A 27,369-nucleotide genomic window follows, 5' to 3' on the forward strand; every position below is an offset into this window, starting at 1 on the left:
CCTGTTGACGGATCCACTCGAAATTAAAATATAACTCCCCCAGATTTAATGTGGTACGTATACTATTATGCAGCTCGACACCCGTAGCCGATGTGACGTAGAAAACTTATAACTCTCGAAGAGTTACCCTGTGTTTAGCGACTGAGAAGTCGATCGATTCGCTTGGCCTGCACACGTGGATCCGCATAGACGACGTCTATGCTCCGATTCACGTGTGCAGTCGTCTATTAGACGACTCGTTTGATCAATCTGAAGCCTCTAGAAGCTCGGATAGTTGAGTCGAAATAACCCACCATACACGCACGTACAACAAGAAAGTGCCTACTGTTGTTGCTGAATATGCTCCGCTTGCTTCGCTTGCTCCGCAATTGCTTTGTGCGAATTATGGTCCGTGCATGCTCGAGGTTCAACAGTTGTTCTCGTGCAAGTGCAGGGAGGCGACTGTGCGCCAGAGCGCCCCCAGCTATGATCCACGGTGTGTAATACACACCGTGTATCACACCGTGATACACACTGTGTATACACCGTGAAATATCCCACTCCTGGGCGCCTGGGTCTAGTGGGCTGGAAGACAGAAGGTGTCGATGACTTTCAGCGCTCGAAGCATCGAGTTAGTCCGACGAGCGCCTCTGCTGGCGCCGCGAAGGTTGCGGTACGGCGGGCGCGTGCCGGCGATGCGAGCCCGCGCACGGTCGACCAACCGATGCTTGCTCCCGGGAGTGGCGGGCTGGGTTGAAAGAAATCATACACGGCATACGCCGTCTGATTTTTCACCAATCATTCTTCCAATGCAAATATGTTATATTACCCCCATCTGGATCTTTGTTATGCCATTTAGGGTAGTTTTTTTTGTTTGCGTTATACAGATATAGACTGAAGCCATTCTCCAACAAATGCATTTTGGGTTGCGTCTCGTTCAATTGGTATCCTTCAGATGCCAAGGAGGAATGTTACAGCAAAATGCTGTGCTTCTCCTGTAAATGGGTCCCCCAGCTCTGATCCACGGTGTCCATACAAATTATTTGCGTTGAGCTTGCTTTTCTCGTCATTCTCGCCTTTCATCTGTTGTTATTTCTCTCTCAGTTAGTACGTGTGGTATACCCGATATAGTTTGCCAGTTGTAGCTATAGTGTCCGGTATATACTATAGACCGTACACTTGACACTATATACTATATAGTGTTAGGTTTTTTGTGAGTTGGTTGCTAGTCCACATTAGCTGAAATTGTGTGAATCACACCGTGTGATTTCACGTGGGCAATGTGCGGTCCAGCGTAGAGTACGGAGTCCTGTTAACGTGTGGCCATGCTACACTGTTAGTATGATATCATCTCGTTACGGATCCACACGTGTTATGGCTGTTGTAATACACAGCCATAGCTATGTAGCGGTGGACTTTCCGAGATATATAGCTTCGCGTTCCACCATCTCGGCCACTAAATCATTGGCTCCTCTCCAGTGACCATTAAACACCACATTATACAACAGTAAATATGGCATAAATACAACCGCTTGTAGATTATTAACTAGATAGACTGCAGGTAGGAAGTGATTATCCCAATTCCCAGAGCCTCATCGAAATTCCTCGGCCGCGATTCCCGCAACCCGAGATAGCTCCCGTGATTCAATCACGTGAGCAATTTGTTCGCGACATCGACGAGTTCCGCGCCGACAGCAGTAATGTCCGATATGAAAGGCGTGAGGCCGGCTGGAGCCTCCTCGATTTCGTGAAACCTTTGTCAGAAGAAGGGTGGAAGGACCCTGCAGCAGACACAGCAACCGTCGTACGTCGGGTCGAGCGATCCTAGAGAGGCTGTCATACGATAATATGTGCGGTCACTGGGGTATTCACACGACGCTCGTCACTTCTGAACGGTCCCCTCAGACGGGAGAACAGCCTCGTTTCGATGGTAGCGTGGACGACCTGTCACCATCGCTCACTCCCGACTCGGGAGTCCCGAGCTGTAGAAACAAATCTCCAGCCGAAATAACCCGCTGATCGAACGAACTGTGGCCTGTCGCCTCAGGCTCCGCGTCTTGCATCAGCTCTACAGCATCCGGAACCATGTCGCCCTGCTTCTCAATGTGTCGTGCAGCAGCAGCTATTTGCAGTATAATGAGCATAATTTGCGCTCACCTCGAGTTGGCTCAACACTCGAGGGCCTCGAGTCGAGGCTCGAGTCGGAGACCGTTCCTGTATCACCGATGCGTAGCTTCCACACTGTAGCACAGTTTCACCCTCCTCAGACTCCTTATTCGAAGCTAAGGATTCTTGTGCAACCCAACATCGCTTTCGCTGCTAAGACTCGTATCCATATTGGGTATAGTGACGGAATAGAGTCTATCAAATAGACCGAAGATTATGATCCGAATGAATACTCCCTGAAGTCCGTGAGATACGACTGAATGGAGTGTATTGAGCTCCAAAAATACGGACTTTTCAGTATACGTCACAGATCAGAATCGAATATCGGACGGGTCACAGACATATCTTGTAATCTCATGCGTTCTTTGCTACTTCCCAGAAAGTCTGATGGAAGTATAACAGAGAGAAGAGTAGACCAGATTAACCAGAAATGCTCGTCTGATGAGTGACAAACAGATGAGAGGCGTCAAGCCTTGAAGAATTATCACACACACATACTGTGTGGCGATCATCAGTTCCCGAGTTGACTCCCATCCGAAGTTCAACAGAGGCGCAGAGAGCTCATGAAAAGTGTGAGGACACAGCTAATGCCTAAAGATCGCAAGTAAGATTAATGATGCAAAATTAACCATTATGAGTTCCTTACACCCAATAGATGAATAGGTCCCGTTCAACGGGAATGTAAGGGTCACGTATCTCAGATAGGAGGTCATCTGCAGACGCACCCAGTTCCAATGCGGTAATAGCAGTTATCCGGACAGTTAGTGCAGTATCTGCGATCCTCACAATCGTTACAGCCGCCCACACCACTCTGCAGCATGTAAGTCACAGCCGCCGCAATGACAAGTGCGATGCGCATCAATAGGACAGGGAGCAACTGAAACCGCAGACGGTGAGATACTCTATGCCACAGGGCCTGTTGACGGATCCACTCGAATTAAATATAAACTCCCAAGATTAATGTGGTACGTATACTATTATGCAGCTCGACACCCGTAGCCGATGTGACGTAGAAAACTTATAACTCTCGAAGAGTTACCCTGTGACACAGGGCCTGTGTTTAGCGACTGAGAAGTCGATCGATTCGCTTGGCCTGCACACGTGAATCCGCATAGGCGACGTCTATGCTCCGATTCACGTGTGCAGTCGTCTATTAGACGACTCGTTTGATCAATCTGAAGCCTCTAGAAGCTCGGGTAGTTGAGTCGAAATAACCCACCATACACGCACGTACAACAAGAAAGTACCTACTGTTGTTGCTGAATATGCTTCGCTTGCTCCGCAATTGCTCTGTGCGAATTATGGTCCGTGCATGCTCGAGGTTCAATAGTTGTTCTCGTGCAAGTGCAGGGAGGCGACTGTGCGCCAGAGCGCCCCCAGCTATGATCCACGGTGTGTAATACACACCGTGATACACACTGTGTATACACCGTGAAATATCCCACTCCTGGGCGCCTGGGTCTAGTGGGCTGGAAGACAGAAGGTGTCGATGACTTTCAGCGCTCGAAGCATCGACTTAGTCCGACGAGCGCCTCTGCTGGCGCCGCGAAGGTTGCGGTACGGCGGGCGCGTGCCGGCGATGCGAGCCCGCGCACGGTCGACCAACCGATGCTTGCTCCCGGGAGTGGCGGGCTGGGTTGAAAGAAATCATACACGGCATACGCCGTCTGATTTTTCACCAATCATTCTTCCAATGCAAATATGTTATATTACCCCCATCTGGATCTTTGTTATGCCATTTAGGGTAGTTTTTTGTTTGCGTTATACAGATATAGACTGAAGCCATTCTCCAACAAATGCATTTTGGGTTGCGTCTCGTTCAATTGGTATCCTTCAGATGCCAAGGAGGGACGTTGCAGCGAAATGCTGTGCTTCTCCTGTAAATGGGTTCCCCAGCTCTGATCCACGGTGTCTATACAAACGATTTGCGTTGAGCTTGCTTTTCTCGCCATTCTCGCCTTTCATCTGTTGTTATTTCTCGTGCAGTTAGTACGTGTGGTATACCCGATATGGTTTGGCAGTTGTAGCTATAGTGTCCGGTATATACTATAGACCGTACACTTGACACTACATACTACATAGTGTTAGGTTTTTTGTGAGTTGGTTGCTAGTCCACATTAGCTGAAATCGTGTGAATCACACCGTGTGATTTCACGTGGACAATGTGCGGTCCAGCGTAGAGTACGGAGTCCTGTTAACGTGCGACCATGCTACCATGTTAGTATGATATCATCTCGTTACGGATCCACACGTGTTATGGCTGTTGTACTACACAGCCATAGCTATGTAGCGTTGGACTTTCCGAGATATATAGCTTCGCGTTCCACCATCTCGGCCACTAAATCATTGGCTCCTCTCCAGTGACCATTAAACACCACATTATACAACAGTAAATATGGTATAAATACAACCGCTTGTAGATTATTAACTAGATAGACTGCAGGTAGAAAGTGATTATCCCAATTCCCAGAGCCTCATCGAAATTCCTCGGCCGCAATTCCCACAACCCGAGATAGCTCCCGTGATTCAATCACGTGAACAATTTGTTCGCAACATCGGCGAGTTCTGCGCCGACTGCAGTAATGTCCGATATGAAAGGCGTGAGGCCGGCTGGAATCTCCTCGATTTCAGTGGAGCCTTTGTCAGAACGAGGGTGGAACGACCCTGCCGCAGTCACAGCAACCATCGTACGTCGGTTCGAGCGAGCCTAACTCAGACAGGCTGGCGTACGATAGTATGTGCGGTCACTGCGGTACTCACACGACGTTTGTCACTTCTGAACGGTCCCCTCAGACCGGAGAACAGCCTCGTTTCGATGGTAGCGTGGACGACCTGTCACCATCGCTCACTCCCGGCTCGGGAGTCCCGAGCTGTAGCAACAAATCTCCAGCCGAAATAACCCGCTGATCGAACGAACTGTGGCCTGTCGCCTCAGGCTCCGCGTCTTGCATCAGCTTTACAGCATCCGGAACCATGTCGCCCTGCTTCTCAATGTGTCGTGCAGCAGCAGCTATTTGCAGTATAATGAGCATAATTTACGTTCACCTCGAAGCTCAAGACTCGAGGGCCTCGAGTCGAGGCTCGAGTCGGAGACCGTTCCTGTATCACCGATGCGTAGCTTCCACACTGTAGCACAGTTTCACCCTCCTCAGACTCCTTATTCGAAGCTAAGGATTCTTGTGCAACCCAACATCGCTTTCTCTGCTAAGACTCGTATCCATATTAGGTATAGTGACGGAATAGAGTCTATCAAATAGACCGAAGATTATGATCCAAACGAATACTCCCTGAAGTACGTGAGATACGACTGGATGGAGTGTATCGAGCTCCAAAAATACGGACTTTTCAGTATACGTCACAGATCAGAATCGAATATCGGACGGGTCACAGACATATCTTGTAATCTCATGCGTTCTTTGCTACTTCCCAGAAAGTCTGACGAAAGTATAACAGAGAGTAGAGTAGACCAGATTAACCAGAAATGCTCGTCTGATGAGTGACAAACAGATGAGAGGCGTCAAGCCTTGAAGAATTATCACACACACATACTGTGTGGCGATCATCAGTTCTCGAGTTGACTCCCATCCGAAGTGCAACAGAGGCGCAGAGAGCTCATGAAAAGTGTGAGGACACAGCTAATGCCTAAAGATCGCAAGTAAGATTAATGATGCAAAATTAACCATTATGAGTTCCTTACACCCAATAGATGAACAGGTCCCGTTCAACGGGAATGTGAAGGTCACGTATCTCAGATAGGAGGTCATCCGCACACGCACCCAGATCCAATGCGGTAATAGCAGTTATCCGGACAGTTGGTGCAGTATCTGCGATCCTCACAATCGTTACAACCGCCCATACCAGCCTGCAGCATGTAAGCCACGGCCGCCGCAATGACAAGTGCGATGCGCATCAATAGGACAGGGAGCAACTGAAACCGCAGACGGTGAGATACTGTATGGCACAGGGCCTGTTGACGGATCCACTCGAATTAAATATAAACTCCCAAGATTAATGTGGTACGTATACTATTGTGCAGCTCGACACCCGTAGCCGATGTGACGTAGAAAACAGTATAACTCTCGAAGAGTTACCCTGTGTTTAGCGACTGAGAAGTCGATCGATTCGCTTGGCCTGCATACGTGAATCCGCATAGACGACGTCTATGCTCCGATTCACGTGTGCAGTCGTCTATTAGACGACTCGTTTGATCAATCTGAAGCCTCTAGAAGCTCGGGTAGTTGAGTCGAAATAACCCACCATACACGCACGTACAACAAGAAAGTGCCTACTGTTGTTGCTGAATATGCTCCGCTTGCTTCGCTTGCCCCGCAATTGCTTTGTGCGAATTATGGCCCGTGCATGCTTGAGGATTAATAGTTGTTCTCATGCAAGTGCAGAGAGGCGATTGTGCACCAGAGCGCTCCCAGCTATGATCCACGGTGTGTATACAGCGTTAAATATCCCACTCCTGAGCGCATGGGTCTAGTGGGCTGGAAGACAGAAGGTGTCGATGACTTTCAGCGCTCGAAGCATCGAGTTAGTCCGACGAGCGCCTCTGCTGGCGCTGCGCACGTTGCGCTCCGGCGGGCGCGTGCCGGCGACGCGACGCCTCGCACGGTCGACCAACAGATGCTTGCTCCCGAGAGTGGCGGGCTGGGTTGAAAGAAATCATACACGGCATACGCCGTCTGGTCCTATAAAGCTGCGGCGATGTTTGCTCAAGCGGGTAGCTTCACGACGGACCCTGGATAAGGGTGGGGGACACACCGCGGATGATATGCACGTGTGTGACGGAGACGCACTGTGTGACCGTCACACGGTGACGCGCCCTCCGTATCGGTGTTTAACTTGTGTTAACTAGTTAACCCTTATTACAATGTAGAATGAATCTTTCCAAGACTCCGTCCAACCTCCTAGAAGGTCTAATCGATGATGGAAAGGCAAGGTGGGCCGAAGGCCCGCGTGAAGACTCTGGCGGGAACCCTTGTAAGGTTATCTAAGATAACTTATCTTACATGGGAGTGCATCACTTCGGACAGAACTATTCACGCGTTCGAACCGGTGGCCAACACAGGAATTAGTCACCGGCACATTACTTGGGCAGTGACGTTGTAACGGTATAGGGTAATGGTTTTGATGTGGGAATATCCTAATTTGAAGAGGAGTCCTCCCAGCCCTCGATGGTTCCTGACATTATGATTGGGAATGACGCTCACTTCTGAGCAGTGAAGTGATGAGAGATTTCTCTATGCGCGCGCAATTTGTGTAGGCCATACAGTAGGACACGACTGGAGCAACGTGTTGATGCCGCGCTGGGATTGCGAATATTTCTCAAGCGTTCGAAGCATTCCGTGTTTTATCATCACTCCTAAGCTCCTACAAAGTTACTCCCCATTGTGGATATCCTGCTCATCTTTGGTATTGTTAACGGTGATGTTCACGTGGATGATACTGATAAAATTATTTCTGACAGGATGATAGATAAGCAGGCCGATATTGGCGGCCATGTTCCTAGATTTGACTTCGAGCAAACCTCTAAGACACCCCCTGAATGAGACTATCATAGCGTGGCTATGTGCTTCCTTCTGCGGTGGTGTTGGATTCCACTGAGTGAAATTCGCTCGGGCTGTGTAACGGTGATTACTTGAGATGTAGCACCATTGATGTTTCTGGCACGATTCCGACCGTTCATATTCCGTCACAACTCTATGAAACGACGATCAATTTTCATTCCCTCAGTTAGAATGTTAGTCGTTTCAAGGTGGTCGGTCGAAATCAGCTGATGCAAAAGTCAGTTTTCCAGCCACCCCAGTAATGCCATCTGGTCACCGTATTCGCCAAGGTTCATGGATAGGTATTGATATGCTTGTACAAGCAGGGCTTTAAGCTAACAGGCCCTTCACAGATCGCTCTGTCGTGTTCCATCTATACCATCCAGAGATCTATCCGGCGAATAGGGTCGGCATGTCCGTAGATGGGGAATCCAGATGCAGCGCTTAAGGACGCCGATTCAGTGCTTGCGTTTACTCAAGTGCATCGTATGATACGATTCGTATCAATGAATAAGGAAGTCAATATATCGACGCGATTCAAATACGGATTCCGAGTTGGTGAATAGCGCCCGCGATTTCGTGACTGAGGAGATCAATTTCGCCTATCTGAACAACACTTGTTTGGTGCTTGTATGCTACGGCGTGATGTACATCGCGGGAAACTTCCAACACGAAAACTACGATTCCGAGAGGCCTGCCTCACGTCACGTGCGTCACGTGGTAAGTCCTTTGTTTTTGCAACCCTACCGATCGCCATAATGCCCCACACACTGTGTGTCCGTGTATGGGATGTGGTATTTGTGTTATTCGTAGTGTATTCTTGAGACTCCCCAACACTCCACTCAAAGAAATTCTTTGAAAGAATCCTTGATGATTGATCAAGTTCATCGGTATCGTGATTCTCATATCGCCCGCATCTGAATCTTAAATGTCAGATTACAACAGATTCAGAATCTGTCAGCGACTTTCTCCTTGTAGTACTCTAAGTTTGAGTACTGCAAACAGAAAGCAGCAGAGAGTCCCTGCTGCTTGCGACTGTTTGAGAGTCAGGCCGAATGCAGCGCGCTCATGCGGACATACATATAAGGATCCTTCTGGAGCTTTGTAAGAAATCTGATGTGGGTATCATATCAGGCGAGGTCTCCCTTCCCATCGGGCCAACATATGCTACCAGATTGCTATGCCATTTAGCCAAATCAAATGACCTCAGTTAAACCTCTAACTCTGCGAGCTTGCGCTTCAGTGCTTCCCTCGCCTGAGCCTCCAATCAACTATTGTGTTGCTCATTCAGCTCAGTTGTGTCGCTTGTCGCCCATACTTTGCCGCTTGGCTCGTTTGAACGTCACTTCTGCTACGTAGAGCTCAACGTTGTGCTTTTGAGTTTTACTAGCGATTTAAACCTTTCCGTTGACGTTGGGCTAACAAAAGGAACCGCTGAACCCACTTGATAACAGAAGATGTTTCCAGAATTTCAAGATGCGCCCCTCGAACTAGCTGAATGTGGCCAATTGTGGAAAGACCCTGTACAGGATTTGTGCGATAAAGACGAGTAGAGAAGCCTTGAAGTTGATTTTACTGTTAATAGTCGATCACATCTTTCCTGTGAGAAGGGCTCTCATTGCGCATGTCGATTATGATGACCAACGCCAATGAAAATTCTCATCAACAAGCGACCCTTGGGGAACGCAAATCTCGAAAATCGCTGAAAATCTTCAACATAGTTTATGATGATCGAGATGAGAAAGTAATGATGAGAAGTAGAAGAACACTAGCGAGCATAGCAAGCCAACAACAAGAACAATAGTAATATAGTTTATACAACACAGTGTCAATCAGAGCTCTCATGAGGGTATACGCTCAAGGGGTCGTAATAGAATGTTGGTGTTCAACAGCGACAACAGAGTCGTTGCTGGTGGTCACACCTGCTAGTGGCGACTGCGGTAAGTGCGTCGCAATATCATGGACTAGATTTGCCACATAATAGGTATTTGGGATGGAGTATCTAATAACATACAAACTCACTGTGGCACGGGAAGGGAGCTAACGGGTGTATTCTTCCTCAGGCAAATCTCAGAAATAACGTTTTTCAACTGTCCACGTTGACAGTTACAACAGTGACTTACTTGGCCTTAGACACCTTACACTGACCCACTGCTATCGAATAACAGGCATCGTGTAGTTGTCGGAGTGTCTCTTTCATCGACTCTGTCGTTGACGATTCGTCCAAACACGATACAGTTGATGCACTCGTGGCCTCACCCGAGGCATTTACAGCTGTGAGAGCTCCCGAATCAAGCTGCTGTTCACGATGCATTTTCCGACTAGAGCCTCTGAGGATAATGACACTGTAATAACAACGAGAGGATTATCGTACGTTGTAGTCGGGGATTCAGCCACTACTGCGTAGTCATTCGTAGCAGTAGCCTCGCCTGAAATAGTATCATAGCATAGTACGGAAGGTCAAACTCGTCTTACTTTCGCATTCTAAGGAGTCTTTACCGTCATCATGCATAGGTCTGAAGAACAACGAAATCATACTCTTCCATAACAAGGACCCAGGTTCAATTCACACGGAAAGGGTTTCTAGTAGGAACTTCCTACACTGGAGTTTCACCCGCGATGAAAAATACATTTCACGACTACTGCATATCACCGCGAACATCGGTTCTTTTACTGAGTCTTACGCCACTTCACGTGAAGCGGGTAAGACTCCATCAACCCACTTAAGCTGTTGGGAATTTCCTAAAGCTCTGAGAGCGTCACAGCCCATGATGTCCATAATGCAGTCAGAACTCGATTGCCTCGACGATGATGAGACGCTCCGTGTTGGACAACCATGTTGGTGTCTGCAACCCGCATCCCACACTGTCCATAATTTCATGGCGCGTGAAACTTACCGGGTGTATTTGGGTAGCCATTGTCGAACGAGTGTATCTTCCACTACTTGGTAAACATCTTCATCACGGAAAGGATATGCGCCGATAACGACGCAAGTATCAACCTACGGGCGAGCGCTTTTGCTTTCGAACTCCCGCACATTCGCTAAATCGCGGATACCTTAGAATCAGAAGCTGGGTCAGCCTCGAGTATCTCATAATGTAGTATCTTGTCGAGATTGGATGCAAGTGAAGAATCTTTGGGTCGAATCTCGATATACCTAAAACATCATGAAAGTGATCGACAAGCGCCACACACTATGCTGTGTATTCACGTCATAATGCAACACATGGACTTGATTCACATAACTCCGTTGAACTCCTCAACACAGTCACTACGAATTGGATATATGATAATAACAACGTCGGGGAAAGCACCAACATCTCGCAAGAGACGGCTTTACTTCGCAACATACGTTGACTGTTAAATGTTTTATCACGGTATATAATTTAATTCTGATTGATTTGAACGAGTTATGGTATATAGGTACAGTAGGAGCTGGAGTAGCAATAACAAAATACTCCTCATCCCGAGCAACGGTGATAGTACTAGCAATGGCGAATAAACTATACGTTATTAGAATATACGATATTGCTAGTGCTTCACCTGTTTCCCACGACGATCTCCGCATCAGCATTAGCCAGGGGGCCAGCCCAGAGCTGTATCATGAGGTCTCGAGTTTGAGGCGCTCCAAAGTCGGTTTGCGTATTGTCGAAGAACCACTTCAGACTGAACCTGTGATAGACAGAACTAACACGCTTGCTGGAAGCAACTGATCATGTGCTCACTCAGTGCGGTCGATGTAGCTACCAGGAGTCCTCTCTTGGAAGTATCGTAGCACTTCCTCAGCGCCGTTCATCCACCCACCGTCCGACGCTGAATAAAAATGCCTCAGCCAGGGATCGAACCGGGGACCTCGACAACTTACTGTCGGCTCTCGACCAAGCAGAACGTGATTGAGGAGAACTGATGCCTACGGTCGATTCAACCTGGAGCACCAAACTCAATCTATGATTTGGAAAAGGAGTGGTATCAGCGCTCACCTCAGCCAATGAGTTATCTTCAGTGATGCAACCGCATGCTAGCGCATCAGCGTACTTCCACACACCTTCCGGACTGACGAACCGAATCATCACAGATCAACAGCTCAGCCGACCCACTTTCTATAGATGCAACCGTTCTCAGGTAGAAGGTATATCGGTAGGTGTCCGAGAAGTCTCTCCACAATTTGCTTAGAGTGGCTCGTGGTCACGACCATTATAGTATCTAATAATTATGTGAAAAATGACAAGTGCGGGGATCGAACCCGAGACCTTACTCTCATCATTAGCCAAACGTTGAAGGCTTGCCATGAGATCCTTTGGCACCGACATCAGGGATTGATACAACTTTGCCGGTACTCCCCGTCTCGTTTTCGAGGGCACAAGACAGTCCATCAAATCAAACACCTGAGCCCATAATCGTTCCCAATGGGAAGTTTTTACTCACCAATAATCGTTTGGTGCTACACTCAATAGAAGTGCGTAACTTATTGAAAGGCACAAGAGGGGAAACCTGAATGACCAAAGACTCGAATGAAGACTGAGTTGCAGCAACTCACCGAAGCAGAAACGTCTATCCGGTCTGAACAAGCACTCTTGAGAGTTGCGATGAAAGTCTCGGCCCAACGTTGAGCGCTGTGATTATGAACTGAAGACGACGACCGGACGTTGTTATGACTAGAATGGTATTATTTTCCTACTGTATTTGAAACAGTAATCATGCATTTCCTTACGACGGTCCTCACCCATCGTTAAAGCTTCGTATATAGCCCAGGACACCTCCTCAAGGTTCCATGGGTTGATTCGAATCTGATACAAAAACTGTCAACCGACCGAGAGAGGCGATTCGCTTACACTTCCAGCTCCTAGGTACTGTGCAGCTCCAGCGAACTCACTGATCACTAGGACGCCGTTTCTGAAGAGCGATGATATTCATACCACACCTTCGGCAACTCGTGAGCTCAGGAGCTGACAATGACTTACTTGTGTTGTTGTGAGGCTACGAACTCGTAGGCAACGAGATTCATACCATCACGAATAGAAGAGATCAGCGCAACATCAGCAACTCTGTAAAGGGCAGTCTGAAAATAGCACGAGTCAGAATCGAACCAGGGTCATCAGTATGTCAGCCACTGAGCATAACCGCTAGGCCAAAGCAACACTTACCAACTCCTCATGATCAACGCATCCATCGAGATAGATCACCGGAGGACCAGTATAAAGATTGCTGTGCTTGCCACAAATCGATCCGACCATCTCGTGAACCTGCCGCTTCAGGCGCTGATACTCCGGCACTTCACTTCTAGTAGGAATTGCCAGTTGCACCTGGTAGTAGTACACCTCACTTCACACATTGATGGTATGGTAGCTCACCAACACACACTGAGATGCCCACTCTGGGTGCTCATCTAAGAACATATCAAAGGCTCGAAGTTTGTGTGGAATACCCTTTATGTAATCAAGTCGATCAATACCTGACCGACGATATCACTTCAAGAACCACCAAAAAAATAAACTCAGCTCAGGGGCAAAAATCAATCCGCAGAAAAAAGGTACAATACACTCTTAATGATCCGAATTGAACAACAGTTCACATTTATCGCTCGAGTACATTTTTCGCAAAGAGTTGTCAAGATTTCTGTCTGCTCAGAGTACACGGATAGAAGTAGCAACACACATAAAGAATCATCACATACGTAGTAGCTTACCGAGTATGACTTTTCGATCACCCCATTGCTCCTTCAGACTAGCCACTCGTGCTGCGACAGTGACAGACTCGGCTGTTGAAGTGAACGGAGTTGGGTCGATGCCAATTGGTATTGTAGCACACTTAACCTGATAAAAAATACAAGAAAAATGCCTCAACCAGGATTCGAACCGACGACGACGTCCTCCTCCTACAAAGTTGCCATTGAGAGGTGTTGCGTCAACTCCTTGCGGTGTGATCTCTAGAGTAGTCAACTGCACACAGCAGGACAGGAAGTGCCTCACATAGTCGTGTACCTGCATACCATAACTCAACCAACTTTCGTCATTCTTAATTCCTCCAACACGTGATAATGATGCAAACAAGCCCGCCAATTCAGTCGTCCGCGAGCGACATCATATTCCGACCTAAAACCAACAGGACTGAAATTTCCTCAAAAGATTGAAATTTTAGCGCAAATTTTCTCAGCTGGAAGCAGAACAATTCACACGCGACTTTGGAAAAAAGCGTATAAAAACAAAAAAAAATCCCAAAATTTCGGCGACACTGACAATGTTAGAATAAATGGTTGCTTTTCTCAGCTGAAGTCATAATAACTTACCCACGACTCGGGAAAAAATATATAAAATACAACACATATTTCCCGAAATTTTTTCATCGTCATCAACACATAGAGTTGACCATGTACACGGGATTTCATTCAACTTTGAGAAATCGCATTACTTAGAGCTCACTAGCAGTTAAAAAAGACTCCTAATGTGATGACATTTGCATGGGAAACTGATTGAAGAATGTGTTCCTAGCCATACGTGGAAACTTCAAAGACGAGATTCCCCCCAGGAACATTATAGGTATAATATACTTACATGGAAAGCGAGCAGGTTTGCTGATAGCAACCCTTGTAGGATTTCTTCTCTTTGCCTGACAAATGCAACTCGATGACATCTAGCCAGACTCAGTAAGCCTACGGTAACATCCGATATATCTCAGCCGAGGGGAAAGGAGTGTGCAGAAACCAACCGATATTCGCGTTGGGGACTCTCTCACGTAGGAGCTTGGGCACCTAAGAGCAATTCGTCCTGACGTATACGAGGTAATCCAACACTACCAACATCAGGTGGTAGTCGTGGACCCACACCAGATCGTCATCATGCAAAACCTACAGAGAGGAGAAAAATATCTTTCATGTGCATGCGTGCAAATATCTTTTCCCCCCTACCTTCATGATAGCATCGACGAACTTAGCATTAGCTTGTTGATACGTTTCCCATTCTAGTGTTCTTCCTGCTATAACACCTGAATAGAAACAGCAGTCAGAGCTTTGAGAAATAACGCTCCTCCAGGGCTTGATAACAATAGTGAAAATGATGATCCTAATGCGACGACATTTACACGGGAAACTGATTGAAGAATGTGTTCCTAGCCATAGGTGGAAAATTCAAAAATGAGTTCCCCCCCCGGGAACGTTATAGGTTCCTGGATGATTTTACGGACCAGACAGTCACCGCCGCAACATCAAAACGCTATACCATAATCAATACATCTCTACAACAGTGTGTGGGGGGAAATGTGCACATGGTCAACTACATATGTTGATGATGATAATATGACCATTCGTTCTTCTACCTGAATTTATATATAAACTCCTAAAATCAGTGTGAAAAACGAACATATATTCCGATTTTTCCTCTAAAAATTGCGCAAGACTTCCCAACTCACGTTCAGTGGACGGAGTAATGTAGTGGAATAAAGGCCACAACGTATTGTTACAAAAGCCGTTATAGTACAACTCGATTTCGCTATCAGTGAGGAATACCGGGTAGCACCCTTGCTCTCGAACCTAAGAATTAGATAATGTCAAAATCTGAATCTAGATTCAACTGTCCAGAACATTGTATATATTCTTCCATTCGACCACACTACACTGGAGTTTCACGACTACCCGTTTTACGTAAAGTGGCGTCGTAAAACTCGGTGGAAACGCGGTGATATGCAGTAGTAGTCGTGAAATATGTTTTCCATATCACTAGAGTGAACACCATTTCTTTGAGGCCACTGCGCCGCCCGCCACATCTCATGATGAGTCCGATCAATCTTAAGGCTTTTATATTTCCTCCATCATCTCTGTTGGGTTCTCTCACACTACAAGATTGGACAGTCCTACCAGTTCAGCGACTTCCTCCTTGTCTTCATCGGGCACCTCACAGCCCGGCCACCCGATCCAGTTCATGTCGATACCGCTAACACCACTGAGTGCTGATACAAGCCCTCCTGAGCTTTTACTGGCAACCCATTTCCCCGTGTCCTTGTCCTTATGAATCGTGCCTGCCCAAAACAAAACATCTAAACAGCTCAACGCGTTATGCCACCCTGCTAACAACCCTAAGGCCCCAGGTTCAATTCCCCGATATGTCATTTTTACTTACAAGGTAATCGATTCGCCACTGAAATGAGTCTATGCCGTTCAACCGACTGAGGTGTCTTTTCCTCCCGACTACGACCTTGCGAGTTCCTGAGAAGAGCGTTGAGGAAATGCAAGATTGCAAGATTTCACTTACTCGTCCACCTCCTCAGCAATCTCACTAGCGATCTCCGCTTCAGCAACACGTTCACTTCCAGAGAGAACAAGTTCAGTGAGTTTTTCTTGGGCAGTTTCTTGAGGCGTTACCATTATGGCGATTGAAAAACGAAACTTCAAACTGGTGGTGGCCAAAGCACACGAGATGATGAACCAGCATACCCCTCCTAATACCACACCACGAGCAAACAGGTGCTTTACATAACTAACAGCATCGAAAATGCATGTACAATATACAGAGGGCTCCTTATGATCAAACCCGCAATTTTAATAAGTCCCAACCTAACTAAGGCGAAAGTGATACCACTCCCCCCTGAAGTTACTCTGGATACATACTTAATACTCCATAGGTGGCATCCTACACTAGAGTAGTAGTGACCAACAATCATTTCACATAAGGCCTCCATAGAACCGTCATAATTACACAGCATCATCAATCGTTCCTTCCCTAACAATTAGTATATGTATTCTTACAAAATTCGCCAAAGCTCTCCGACAGAGCCTAGCGAGAAAGCAACCAACACAACGTGCTGTCCCCAATGCAATACCAACACAAACGTGTCCTCAAACACACACTATCATCGTCACACTTTAGCGACACGGAGGGTTCCCATTTATGAATATATTCAGAAATAATGAACAGATCTAATATATAGAAAGAAAAACTACTGATGTTATACATATATGCTTTACTATTTACAAGGAAATACGGTGGAGTGGATTCACCACCCTAGTGATATGAAAAACATATTTCACGACTACTACTGCATAGCACCGCGTTTTTCACACTTCACGTAAAACGGGTAATCGTGAAACTCCAATATAATCTATCCCTCCACAGCAGTCTGCTGTCACTTCCTCCTCAGAAATAAACTTGACTAATTTTTCCACCGCACTTGTCGTCATTCGACTTCGCCATTTCCTTATTATACACTAACATTAACGAGTATTCCTCAGCGTGTTGATGTACCTATTGTAAGATGCTGCTGCTGCATCATCATTGTTGCTATCCCCCATCAGCCGTAGAACACAATGTGTCTCTCCAGGCTGAAGGATTCCCCGCAGCTGAGCTCACGATGAAGATAGTCTTCGTCGTCTAAGGCTAAGTATTAACAGGCAGCCTTGGAAGGCATATCCACTGTAGTGTTATCTCAGTGGGCGCCATACAAACAATATGATTTTGAAATTTTTATATTCAACAAAAAACAATTTCGAGTAAAATATGTTATTCGAAAATCACATCTAATATACAGTTTCCGTACCTGTACCAGATCTTGGCCGCCCATTTCGGAGCTTCCGAATTTGCAGCCGTACTTCCATAATGGTAAAGAGTGCTGATATGAAAAAAATATCATGTGGTATCTAAATTCATCAACAACACTTTCCCGACGAGAGTCAACCGAGCAATACGTAATGACACTGGATTTTCACCCTAGTGATATGAAAAACATATTTCACAATTGCCTTGAAAACAATTATATTATCGGTGTTGGCGGAATCAGCATAGACGCCTTATAATTCACATTTAGTATTATACCACTTCAGGGGTCGTGAAACTCCAATAATTTCTATCCATGGACTAAATTAGTATCAAAATATGATGGATAGAATCGTTATTGATATATCAAGTGAAGTTTCACCAACCTAGTGATATGAAAAACACTGCTGCATATCACCGCGTTTTTCACCGAGTTTTACGCGTAAAACGAATTAATCTCCAATGTGCATAGAAGATACATTCTGTCACTCGCCAGGAAATTCTATAAAATTTTCTTCAAATTCATTCACAATTAATAGTGTCTTAATTTCGATTAAAATCCAATTACAGTAAAATCAAAGGCTTAAAAACTAACACAATGACAATAACCAATATTTAAATAACCACTTCGAGAGCTCTTGAGCTTCGTTGAGGAAATGCAAGATTTAGCAAGAAAGCAAGTTTGCGAGGTCCTTACAATTCAGTAGTCGTGGAGATCTTTATTATTACTATGATAATAATAATGAGGATATTCGTATTAATTTTATATTTTTTTGGTCTCGATGTTTTATTTTTTCGGAAAAATCAGAAAATTTTCCCTTCAGAATAGGTACATTATAATCAATATAGGCGTATCATCGTCGGTCAACAGTAACTGCACTTAATACATTGGAGTTTCACGATCACCCGTTTTACGTGAAATGGCGTCGTAAAACTCGGTGATATGCAGTATGTTTTTCACTAGTGTTTTTTTCATATCACTAAGGTGGTGAAACTCCATTTATGAAAACTCTAAAGTTAAAAAGTCTAAAAGTCATTTAGCCTCGACATGCATGTATCTCGACAGGTTATGTCGTTTTTACCCGTTGAAAAACGTTCTACTCAGCCACGTTTATTACAATGTTAATTTCATCTACCACTCCTGGCGGCCCGAATCAACAGCCCCTCATAGGGCCTTCTTTACGCCCATTGCCCCCTCGGAAGTTGGAATACACGCCTTTATACTTCACTATAGACAGTTTGATCGATCCGCAGCGCCCAGCTAAAGCCTTGACTACTGTGGAAAACACGGTAACACGAAAAGGTAGTACTTGGGAAATGTTGTTGTTGATGATGGTGTCGCTTTAATTTACTTCATATCGCGTTTTTCACTTGGCGTTGAACTGGTCGTGAAACTCCAGTGATAGTTGTGTATATTTACTATTACATAATCACTGAATAGTGATAATTTCCAATAATATTATTACCTTTCGTGTCCCTAGCCTTACTAGGGGTATATATAAAAAAGTTGTTACAGGAGTTTCACTACCCTAGTGATATGAAAAACAGTAGTGAAAAACATATTTCACGACTACTACTGCATATCACCGCGTTTCACACCGAGTTTTACGACGCCACTTCACGTAAAACGGGTGATCGTGAAACTCCATAGCTTTTCCCTTGGCTGAGATTCCGAGCTTGATAGTATTTATTATCATTGATCGCAGTATCAGCTTTGGCTCAACGCCCCACAAGAATTATATGATAAAAAAGTATACTACACAGATTGGGCTGGTATTCACTACTCGCAAAAAAGTACGCCTACTGCCAACATCATAATCAGCGATAGTACATTCATGTGCGCCAATACGGCCGTAGAATTCGTGCAATGGGAGTGCAACATCCCAGAACTCACAAGAATTATACAAAAATTATGATTATTATTAATCATAATAGTTATGCTTTCTGTCGTTATTATTCGGCCAGTAATGCGCCTACATCACCATCTGTAGAGTATGGGTATTTTCTAACTTCCAAAGGCTCAGGCGTCGTCAAAGTCTATGTAGCAAAAATGCTTGTCATAATGAAGGAGCGTAAATTTTACGTCCTATAACGAAATTTTCCGCAATTTTACGCCCTTTAACGAAATTTTCTGGAATTTTACGTTCTATAACGAAATTTCCCGCAATTTTACGCCCTTTAACGAAATTTACGCCCTCTAACGAAATTTTCTGCAATTTTACGCCCTTTGTCGAAATTTTCCGGAACTTTACGTTCTATAACGAGATTTTCCGCAATTTTACGTCATACAATGACGACTTTTTCAGTAATTTTTCGTCATGAAATTCGTTGAAAAATGGGTCAAGACGATATAGCTCAGGAATTGAAATTTTCATAATTGTATATTTTTGAATTTGAACTTCTTGAATACGTTCGGAAAAAATCCATTTTTTTCATAAAAAATCATATCAGCAGCATCGGAGTTTTGGATGCTACTCTCTTCGCCGCATTGAGGATTCTAGTAGCTGGGGAATTAATGATGGATAAAAATGCAGAAAATAAAAAAACAATGAAATTTAGTGAACAAGAGTGAGAAAAAAATAAATGAAAATTTGTGAATAAAAATGATGAAAATAAAAAAAATAAAAATAAAGAATTGATAAAAGTTGATGAATAAAAATAAATAGAGTAAGTAAATCATTAGAGTTTCACGATCACTCGTTTTACGTGAAATGGCGTAAAACTCGGTGAAAAACTAGGCGATATTCAACGCGGTGATATGCAGTAGTAGTCGTGAAATATATTTTTTACTAGTGTTCTTCATATCACTAGGGTGGTGAAACTCCAATAATACGATATTATACATTTTTTTCAATTTAATAAATTCCCTTTTTCTTTTTCCTCAGTTCCCACGGCTTGCCGTCGCTTCTTCCAACCGCCCCTATGTGGAATGTTCACGTCCGATAACAGCAGCATTCGAGTGGATGATCCCGAGCTGGCGACCAAACGTACATGTGTACGCCCAAAGAAAGAGTCCTTACATGGCAGTATGACTTCAGCGAAGAGTCGGCGAAAAGATGGGACTGTGAAAATGGAGTCGACGTAATATTGAGTTTTTCGGATCGTGAGAGTGCTACTAGATTGTTTATTGGAGTTTCAACACAATCCGTTTCACGTGAAATGGTGCGATATTTGTGGTGATATGCAGTAGTAGTCGTGAAATATGTTTTTCACTAAATTCTCTTAATACGGTGAGGAAACTCCTGAGCTCAGGTGAGGAAAACCAGAGTTATTTTCTCTCACGGCTATTCAGCTGGCGTTAATCATCCTGTTGATTTCAGTTCATCGGCGCGACAAGGAAAGCATGTGGTGTGCCCAGCTATGTCAGTGGAGAGAAAATGGGAGGCGGTCAATATTCTACAGGAGTCCCTACCTGGTCTACCCGAGGGTCATGTGGAGAAAGCAATGTAATAGCTTAATGCGTTAGTCCTCTGGGCTCATAAGCAGAAGGTCGTAGGTTCGATTCCACGGGTGGTCATTTTGTCAGTTTCTCCGCAACAAGTAGTCGCTTTGAATGCTGGAGTCTCGTCTTGGACGGTGGCGATGGCGAGCTCGTGAGCGCGGCGGTTTTTGGTATTATTCGGGGAGATTGAGATTTACTTCAACGGAAGTTGTTGGAGTGGAAATATATGTTTGCTTTCCTCAGCTCAGCTCGGAGGGTTTCTCAATAGTAAGAAGAGTTTACATAAAAATTCGGGTAGAGTTTCCCAAATATTGTCGCCAACAAATGTAGTTGACCATGTGCATATATCTGCGGCAAAGTTGCAATTGTTGAAGTGTTATATGTTTTCCATTATATTCAGCGCGACATTACAAATTTGGATTTATTGAGCTGGCGTATATAGCCACCTCGGAGGCTTATCGAGGTTGTGGCTACGGTCGGAGTCTACTACACACTTTGATGCAACAATGGGTTCACGAAGGTAGTAGCCATACACATAAAAAAGGCCTACATCACCTCTGTTAGGTTTCACCGAGGTTATTAGTAGTGTTGATCAGAAGGCTGTTGGCTTTTTTCAGGCGATGGGGTTCGAGGAGACGATTCGAATACCGAAGTAGAATGAACATTTGTCAATTCCTTGGAGTTGCGACTTTGATTGTTTGTGGGGAAAAACTAATCCGAAATTCGCGCAATATTTTTTTACCAGAGTATTACGCCGTGTTTAGTCTGCAGTTAGTGGTGTTATTTATATCACCATCGGAATATTGGAGTTTCACGATCACCCGTTTCACGTGAAGTGGCGTCGTACAACTCGGTGATATGCAGTAGTAGTCGTGAAATATGTTTTTCATATCACCAGGGTGGTGAAACTCCATTAATATCAATTTTAATAGATTTTCGTTTCACCTACGTCCCTTTCGGTGATACAAAAATCTGCCATAAATGAAGTATCAAACTTATCGTCATGTTTTATTTATACGAGATGGGCATTCATATTTCTTCCATGCAGAATCGCATCTCTTGCCTAGTAGCTCACTGGAGCTTCACGACCCGTTTCACGTGAAGTGGCGTAATACTCTATGTGAAAAACTCGTGATATGCAGCAGTAGTCGTGAAATATGTTTTTCATATCACCAGGGTGAAACTCCATTGTTAGTAAGAAACGAGTAAAATGTGAATATTTTCTCATAGATTTGTCTACGCCCAGTGGATCGACACGTATGGGTCTGCGAAAACACTAGGGTGTGATATTGGAGTAAAACTAGCCCGGCTGCTGAGCCCGCGAGCAGTGATGGCTTCCAAACGCGTGAGTGGTCCGAGACTCACAGAGTAGTTGTAATTTTGTGATGGTGATCAGATTGCAGCTGATCCGGGATGCCCGGTGTCGGTGTTGGCAGGGCAGGAGAACGCACCGGGAGAAGACGAGGTTTGGTGTCGGGCGAGGATAACGAATAATCAAGCTGGTGAGATAGGTGGAGGAATATACGATCGCTTTCCTTAGCTGCGTTATGATTTTTTTGTTATCAAAAGTTTATATAAAAAGTGAAGTAGGAGTTTGCAGAAACGAAGTTGAATTTCCCAAAATTTCTATTTTGTCACCGACACATGTAATCGACCACGTGCATATTTTCTAACACGGGTGAAATGTATCGACCAGGAATTGAACCGGAGTCGCTCGGTGGAGAGGAGGGCATATTACCGTTAGGGAATTTATACTGTTCTCGGCGAGCGCACTATCTCATTTTCCAAATTCTTCAATCAGTTTCCCATGTAAATGTCATCACATTAGTAACATCATTTCCCCCATTGTTATCAAACCCTGGGGAGACGTTATTTCTTAAAGCTACTTCGTGGGTGCCTGGTTTCGGATTTCTCAAAGTATAATACAGCATGGGAGTATATGCACATGGTCAACTACATGTGACAATTTGTTGAAAAAAATTTTTTTGAGGAAATTTCGGGAAATTTTCCGTGATTTTGCGAGCTCAGTAGCTGAGGAAAGCAAAAATAAATATATATACTCTCATCGCTTCGACATCTCAACATTTACTCTGTAGTATTGGAGTTTCACCCGTTTTACGTGAAGTGGCGTAAAACTCCGTGAAAAACGCGATATTTGCGCCTTGCAATAGTCGTGAAATATGTTTTTCACTCGTGCTTTTCATATCACGGGTGAAACTCCATTGATGAAATTTTATTTCTTTTCAGCGACTGGTTTGGTGACCATAACATATCGTCACGGACAGGCTCATAGGGTGGAGACTTTACCCACGACCTGTCCTAGGCTGAAGATTGGTGACTCTTCTAATACGGCAAGTGGATTGCCTCATTTCCCGGCGAGTAAGTGTCGAGGGAAAATATGTAAATGGTTGTCAACTACATGTGTTGGTGATGACAATATTAAAATTGTGAGGAAATTCTCATTGGTTTTTGTATATTTATACGTGAAGTCGTATGTAAACTCCTGTGCTGGGCAGCTGAGGAGAGCGATTACATATATTCCTACTCCAACACTGTATAGGAAACTCCTGAGCTCAGCAGCTGAGGAAAGCGATTACATATATTCCTACTCCAACACTGTATAGGAAACTCCTGAGCTCAGCAGCTGAGGAAAGCGATTACATATATTCCTACTCCAACACTGTATAGGAAACTCCTGAGCTCAGCAGCTGAGGAAAGCGATTACATATATTCCTACTCCAACACTGTATAGGAAACTCCTGAGCTCAGCAGCTGAGGAAAGCGATTACATATATTCCTACTCCAACACTGTATAGGAAACTCCTGAGCTCAGCAGCTGAGGAAAGCGATTACATATATTCCTACTCCAACACTGTATAGGAAACTCCTGAGCTCAGCGGCTGAGGAAAGCGATTACATATATTCCTACTCCAACACTGTATAGGAAACTCCTGAGCTCAGCAGCTGAGGAAAGCGATTACATATATTCCTACTCCAACACTGTATAGGAAACTCCTGAGCTCAGCGGCTGAGGAAAGCGATTACATATATTCCTACTCCAACACTGTATAGGAAACTCCTGAGCTCAGCAGCTGAGGAAAGCGATTACATATATTCCTACTCCAACACTGTATAGGAAACTCCTGAGCTCAGCAGCTGAGGAAAGCGATTACATATATTCCTACTCCAACACTGTATAGGAAACTCCTGAGCTCAGCAGCTGAGGAAAGCGATTACATATATTCCTACTCCAACACTGTATAGGAAACTCCTGAGCTCAGCGGCTGAGGAAAGCGATTACATATATTCCTACTCCAACACTGTATAGGAAACTCCTGAGCTCAGCAGCTGAGGAAAGCGATTACATATATTCCTACTCCAACACTGTATAGGAAACTCCTGAGCTCAGCAGCTGAGGAAAGCGATTACATATATTCCTACTCCAACACTGTATAGGAAACTCCTGAGCTCAGCAGCTGAGGAAAGCGATTACATATATTCCTACTCCAACAGTGGAGTTTTCTGTCTGCCATACCACTCCTCTGTCGAATCCTATGTCAGGCACTAAGGTGCATCAATATCCCTTCGGTATGGGTGTTCAGTGGCCTGCAGCGAAGTGTAGCGATTGTGGTAAGCCAAAAAGCTCTCTAATTTGGTGGTGATTTATATATATTTAGTTGACCGTCGCAACCGAGCGAAGCGATGCAAGAATTGTCACAAGTGTCTGGCGAAGCATTGCATTTGTCGACGGAGTGGTATGGGAAGCGATGTGAGATTATTAAACTGCTCATACCGTCTTTTTGATTCATCGCGTTGCAGGTCCGGACTAAGCTGCCTAGGAAGAAGGAGACGGTTGTGTGTGGATGCAACACCATACGATGTAAGAGAGCTTTCTATTCCTGCTGGTGATGGCCTTGGTCGTGGCATGGGCGAGCGAAACTCGATTATTTGCCCTTGTTGCGGCCCTCCAGAAGCGTCCCAAAGGGCTCGGAGATCGAACTATCGAGCATATCTGTGGGCTCCCTAGCGAGGTGGAGAAGCATGCTAATTTTGCCCGCCCTTGAGTCTGCTTCCTGAGCCTGGCATACCCCCTAGTGAAAATAGTTTGACGTTTTCGATAGTTCTGTGTGGATTGATCGCAGAAAACGCATATATCAGCGTTTACTCAACACTAACGCAGAATAATGGAGTTTCACGATCACCCGTTTTACGTGAGGTGGCATCGTAAAACTCGGTGATATTCAGCGCGGTGATATGCAGTAGTCGTGAAATATTTTTCATATCACTAGGGTGGTGAAACTCTAATAATAGAAAATACTCATGAAACCAGAACTGATTTCGAAAAGTGTATCTTTGAATTCAGCGGAGTTGTATTATTTGATTATTATCACTTGGTCAGGTCCAGAGTGTGGCAACTGCTTAGCTTCCCATTGCACTTGTGTTGGCGGGCCTGCGTTTGAAGGTAGCAGTATGCTTACTATTGTCGTTGGTGGTGGTGGTGAACTCCACTTGTAGTTGCATCGAGGAAGCGCTCGGCTGATGATGGATTTAGTGACACTCCTGGACCGACTAAAGTGATCAAGACGGAGACTCCTTCTGGTGAGCTACGGAAAACTTTTGGGCGGAATTACTTCTCGAGAGAGGTATAGTAGCGGAACTCTTTTAGAACGTTTTATAGCCCATACCTCAAAAATGGGTAATTTATTCCGTGTTTGGGACTCGGGAGTTTCACCCTAGTGATATGAAAAACATATTTCCCAATTGCCTTGAAACAATTATATTATCGGTGTTGGCGGAATCAGCATACACGCCTTATAATTCACATTTAGTATTATACCACTTCACGGGTCGTGAAACTCCAATAATTTCCATACATGGACTAAATTAGTATCAAAATATGATGGATAGAATCGTTATTGATATATTAAGTGAAGTTTCACCAACCTAGTGATGTGAAAAACACTGCTGCACATCACCTCGAATATCGCGTTTTACACCGAGTTTTACGCCACTTCACGTTAAACGGGTTGTGAAACTCCAATGATGACACTATTAGCTGTTGTTGTTGTTCGTGCTTTGGCGAGTACTGCAGTTGAGTGAGTGTACACGGAGACCGGCGGTTCAATCCCGGCACCCCGCGTTCAATCTCCAGGCATTAACTATACGGGCTTCGGCGAAGTGAAGTGTGGTTGCCACCAGAGACGGTGTATGAAGTGTCAGCAGTGTAGGAGTACATCATCTATACCGCTCCTTCGTCACTTCCACCTCTGGCCTCACTAGCGATCCTCAGGCATCTCACGCCACTGCCAATGTGAAGACCCGACGCCTTATCCGCAAACGTCCAAGACACGCAAGCCCTCGAAGGCAGTGACGCCAGATAATCTACCTGTATGCAGTGGTCCTTTGCTGAGTGTGGCTACGCCTTAGTGTGTTAGATCGAATCTAATACCACACCAGAAGGAACTCCTATTAAAGAGCATGGTATAGCAGCGTCACCTCCTAACGTGGTCGCCCTGGCAGCTGCCGCGGCGGTGGCGAAAGTGGCTGCTAAGAAGGAGGAGGCGCCGGTGGGTGCTGTTGCAAGACGAAGTAGAAGAAGTGTGGTACGACCACAGGCGGACCAGGTGAGTTGTGCATTTGTCCATTATTGTGTATGTTGGCTTGTAAGGAGCCCGTGGCGAAGGTTGAGGAGATTCCCCCGATGGTGACACGGCGACGGACTAGGAGCATGTCTAAGGATTTTAGGAAGACCACAGCGGCAACCCTACTTAAAGACGACTCTTCGTCGAGTGCATCAGTAGGGCTCGGTTTTTGGCAAAATATGCACATGATCATTGGTGGTGGCAGTATCAAAATTCTGGGAGGAAATTCTTTATGCATTCTATCCGAATTCGTATATAATTTCCTATAATTAGCTTTGGAATCTCCTAAGCTCAGCAGCTGAGGAAGGCATTTATTTTTGCATCAGACCTCGTCAGCAGCGAAGGCTATGAGTTCTACGTCAGCCTCTGGTCACAAGTACGGTGACTATAGGACAGTGAGTGGAGGATTGGGTTTATTCGAGTGCTCTTGTTATAGCGTCAAGAAAGTGGTCTTTGTTTTGGATTACCACGTAGCGTTCATTCCCTTTCACCCACGGTCTTGGTCACTTTTGATTCTGAGCGGCTCAATCTCTGCGAGAGAGTTTTCTTCGAATTGTGTGCTAGTCAGTGGAGTTAGTAGGCATTGGACCCAACACGTGAGAAGGGACACGTCCAGGAATCACAGCGGAGCGAAGTCTTCCATGATTGTTTCAAAAATATCATACCCAGAAAAATTGAGCCTATGAACTGTAATAATCCATTCTGTAATTTGTTAATTAGATGTGGAAATGGTGTGGTATCACTGAGTGGTACTCCTGAGCTGTTCTTAGGCGGTACGAGACAGACGAGGGAATATCTTATGGACAGCAGCAAGCGGTCGATCTTGTCCGTGCCACCATAGGAAGTGTGACACGTGTGGCCTATGTGAGCGCTCACTATGTAAAGTGTATTGAATCTTCCTCGTATTAGGTGTTGCTCGACATTGTCATTGTAATGGGTGAGCATCATTACTATCATAAGGAGCACTTGTAACAAGTTTGATATTGTGAAGTAACTACCCTTCTCATCACAAGGAGTACATTAAGTCAGGGGTCATCGTAGTTTATATCTTGCGTTGAAAGTGAACG

At 45.0% G+C, this 27,369-nt stretch overlaps 2 protein-coding genes across 2 annotated transcripts; one reads left to right on the top strand and one right to left on the bottom strand.

Moving 5' to 3' along the window:
• Window positions 1-9,411: 9,411 nt before the first annotated feature.
• Pmar_PMAR015047 (conserved hypothetical protein) lies at window positions 9,412-16,053 on the bottom strand (the record flags this gene model as incomplete). The annotated part of the gene is made up of 30 exons (XM_002781040.1): window positions 9,412-9,699; window positions 9,821-10,027; window positions 10,072-10,126; window positions 10,173-10,213; window positions 10,421-10,543; window positions 10,595-10,698; window positions 10,755-10,854; window positions 11,241-11,369; window positions 11,423-11,510; window positions 11,563-11,623; window positions 11,678-11,750; window positions 11,795-11,900; window positions 11,953-12,082; window positions 12,123-12,188; window positions 12,235-12,323; window positions 12,376-12,484; window positions 12,530-12,590; window positions 12,659-12,756; window positions 12,842-13,000; window positions 13,049-13,149; window positions 13,384-13,510; window positions 13,577-13,678; window positions 14,249-14,303; window positions 14,351-14,445; window positions 14,491-14,541; window positions 14,602-14,678; window positions 15,102-15,222; window positions 15,547-15,707; window positions 15,809-15,894; window positions 15,941-16,053. The coding sequence occupies 30 exons, from the start codon at window positions 16,051-16,053 to the stop codon at window positions 9,555-9,557; spliced, it is 3,033 nt and encodes a 1,010-aa protein (XP_002781086.1). The 3' UTR covers window positions 9,412-9,554.
• A 2,284-nt stretch (window positions 16,054-18,337) lies between these two features.
• On the top strand, window positions 18,338-27,285 carry Pmar_PMAR015048 (hypothetical protein; the record flags this gene model as incomplete). The annotated part of the gene is made up of 21 exons (XM_002781041.1): window positions 18,338-18,521; window positions 20,104-20,299; window positions 20,539-20,664; window positions 20,745-20,830; window positions 21,061-21,180; window positions 21,225-21,312; window positions 21,891-22,005; window positions 22,057-22,162; window positions 22,908-23,039; window positions 24,222-24,290; window positions 24,338-24,429; window positions 24,480-24,540; window positions 25,060-25,122; window positions 25,176-25,259; window positions 25,813-25,884; window positions 25,951-26,048; window positions 26,096-26,284; window positions 26,329-26,457; window positions 26,629-26,697; window positions 27,073-27,166; window positions 27,212-27,285. 21 exons carry the CDS (start codon window positions 18,338-18,340, stop codon window positions 27,241-27,243), a joined length of 2,205 nt encoding a protein of 734 aa, XP_002781087.1. The 3' UTR covers window positions 27,244-27,285.
• Window positions 27,286-27,369: the final 84 nt, after the last annotated feature.

This window comes from Perkinsus marinus (genome assembly GCF_000006405.1).
Source record: "Perkinsus marinus ATCC 50983 genomic scaffold scf_1104296943660, whole genome shotgun sequence".
Classification (NCBI taxonomy): Eukaryota; Perkinsozoa; order Perkinsida; family Perkinsidae; genus Perkinsus; species Perkinsus marinus.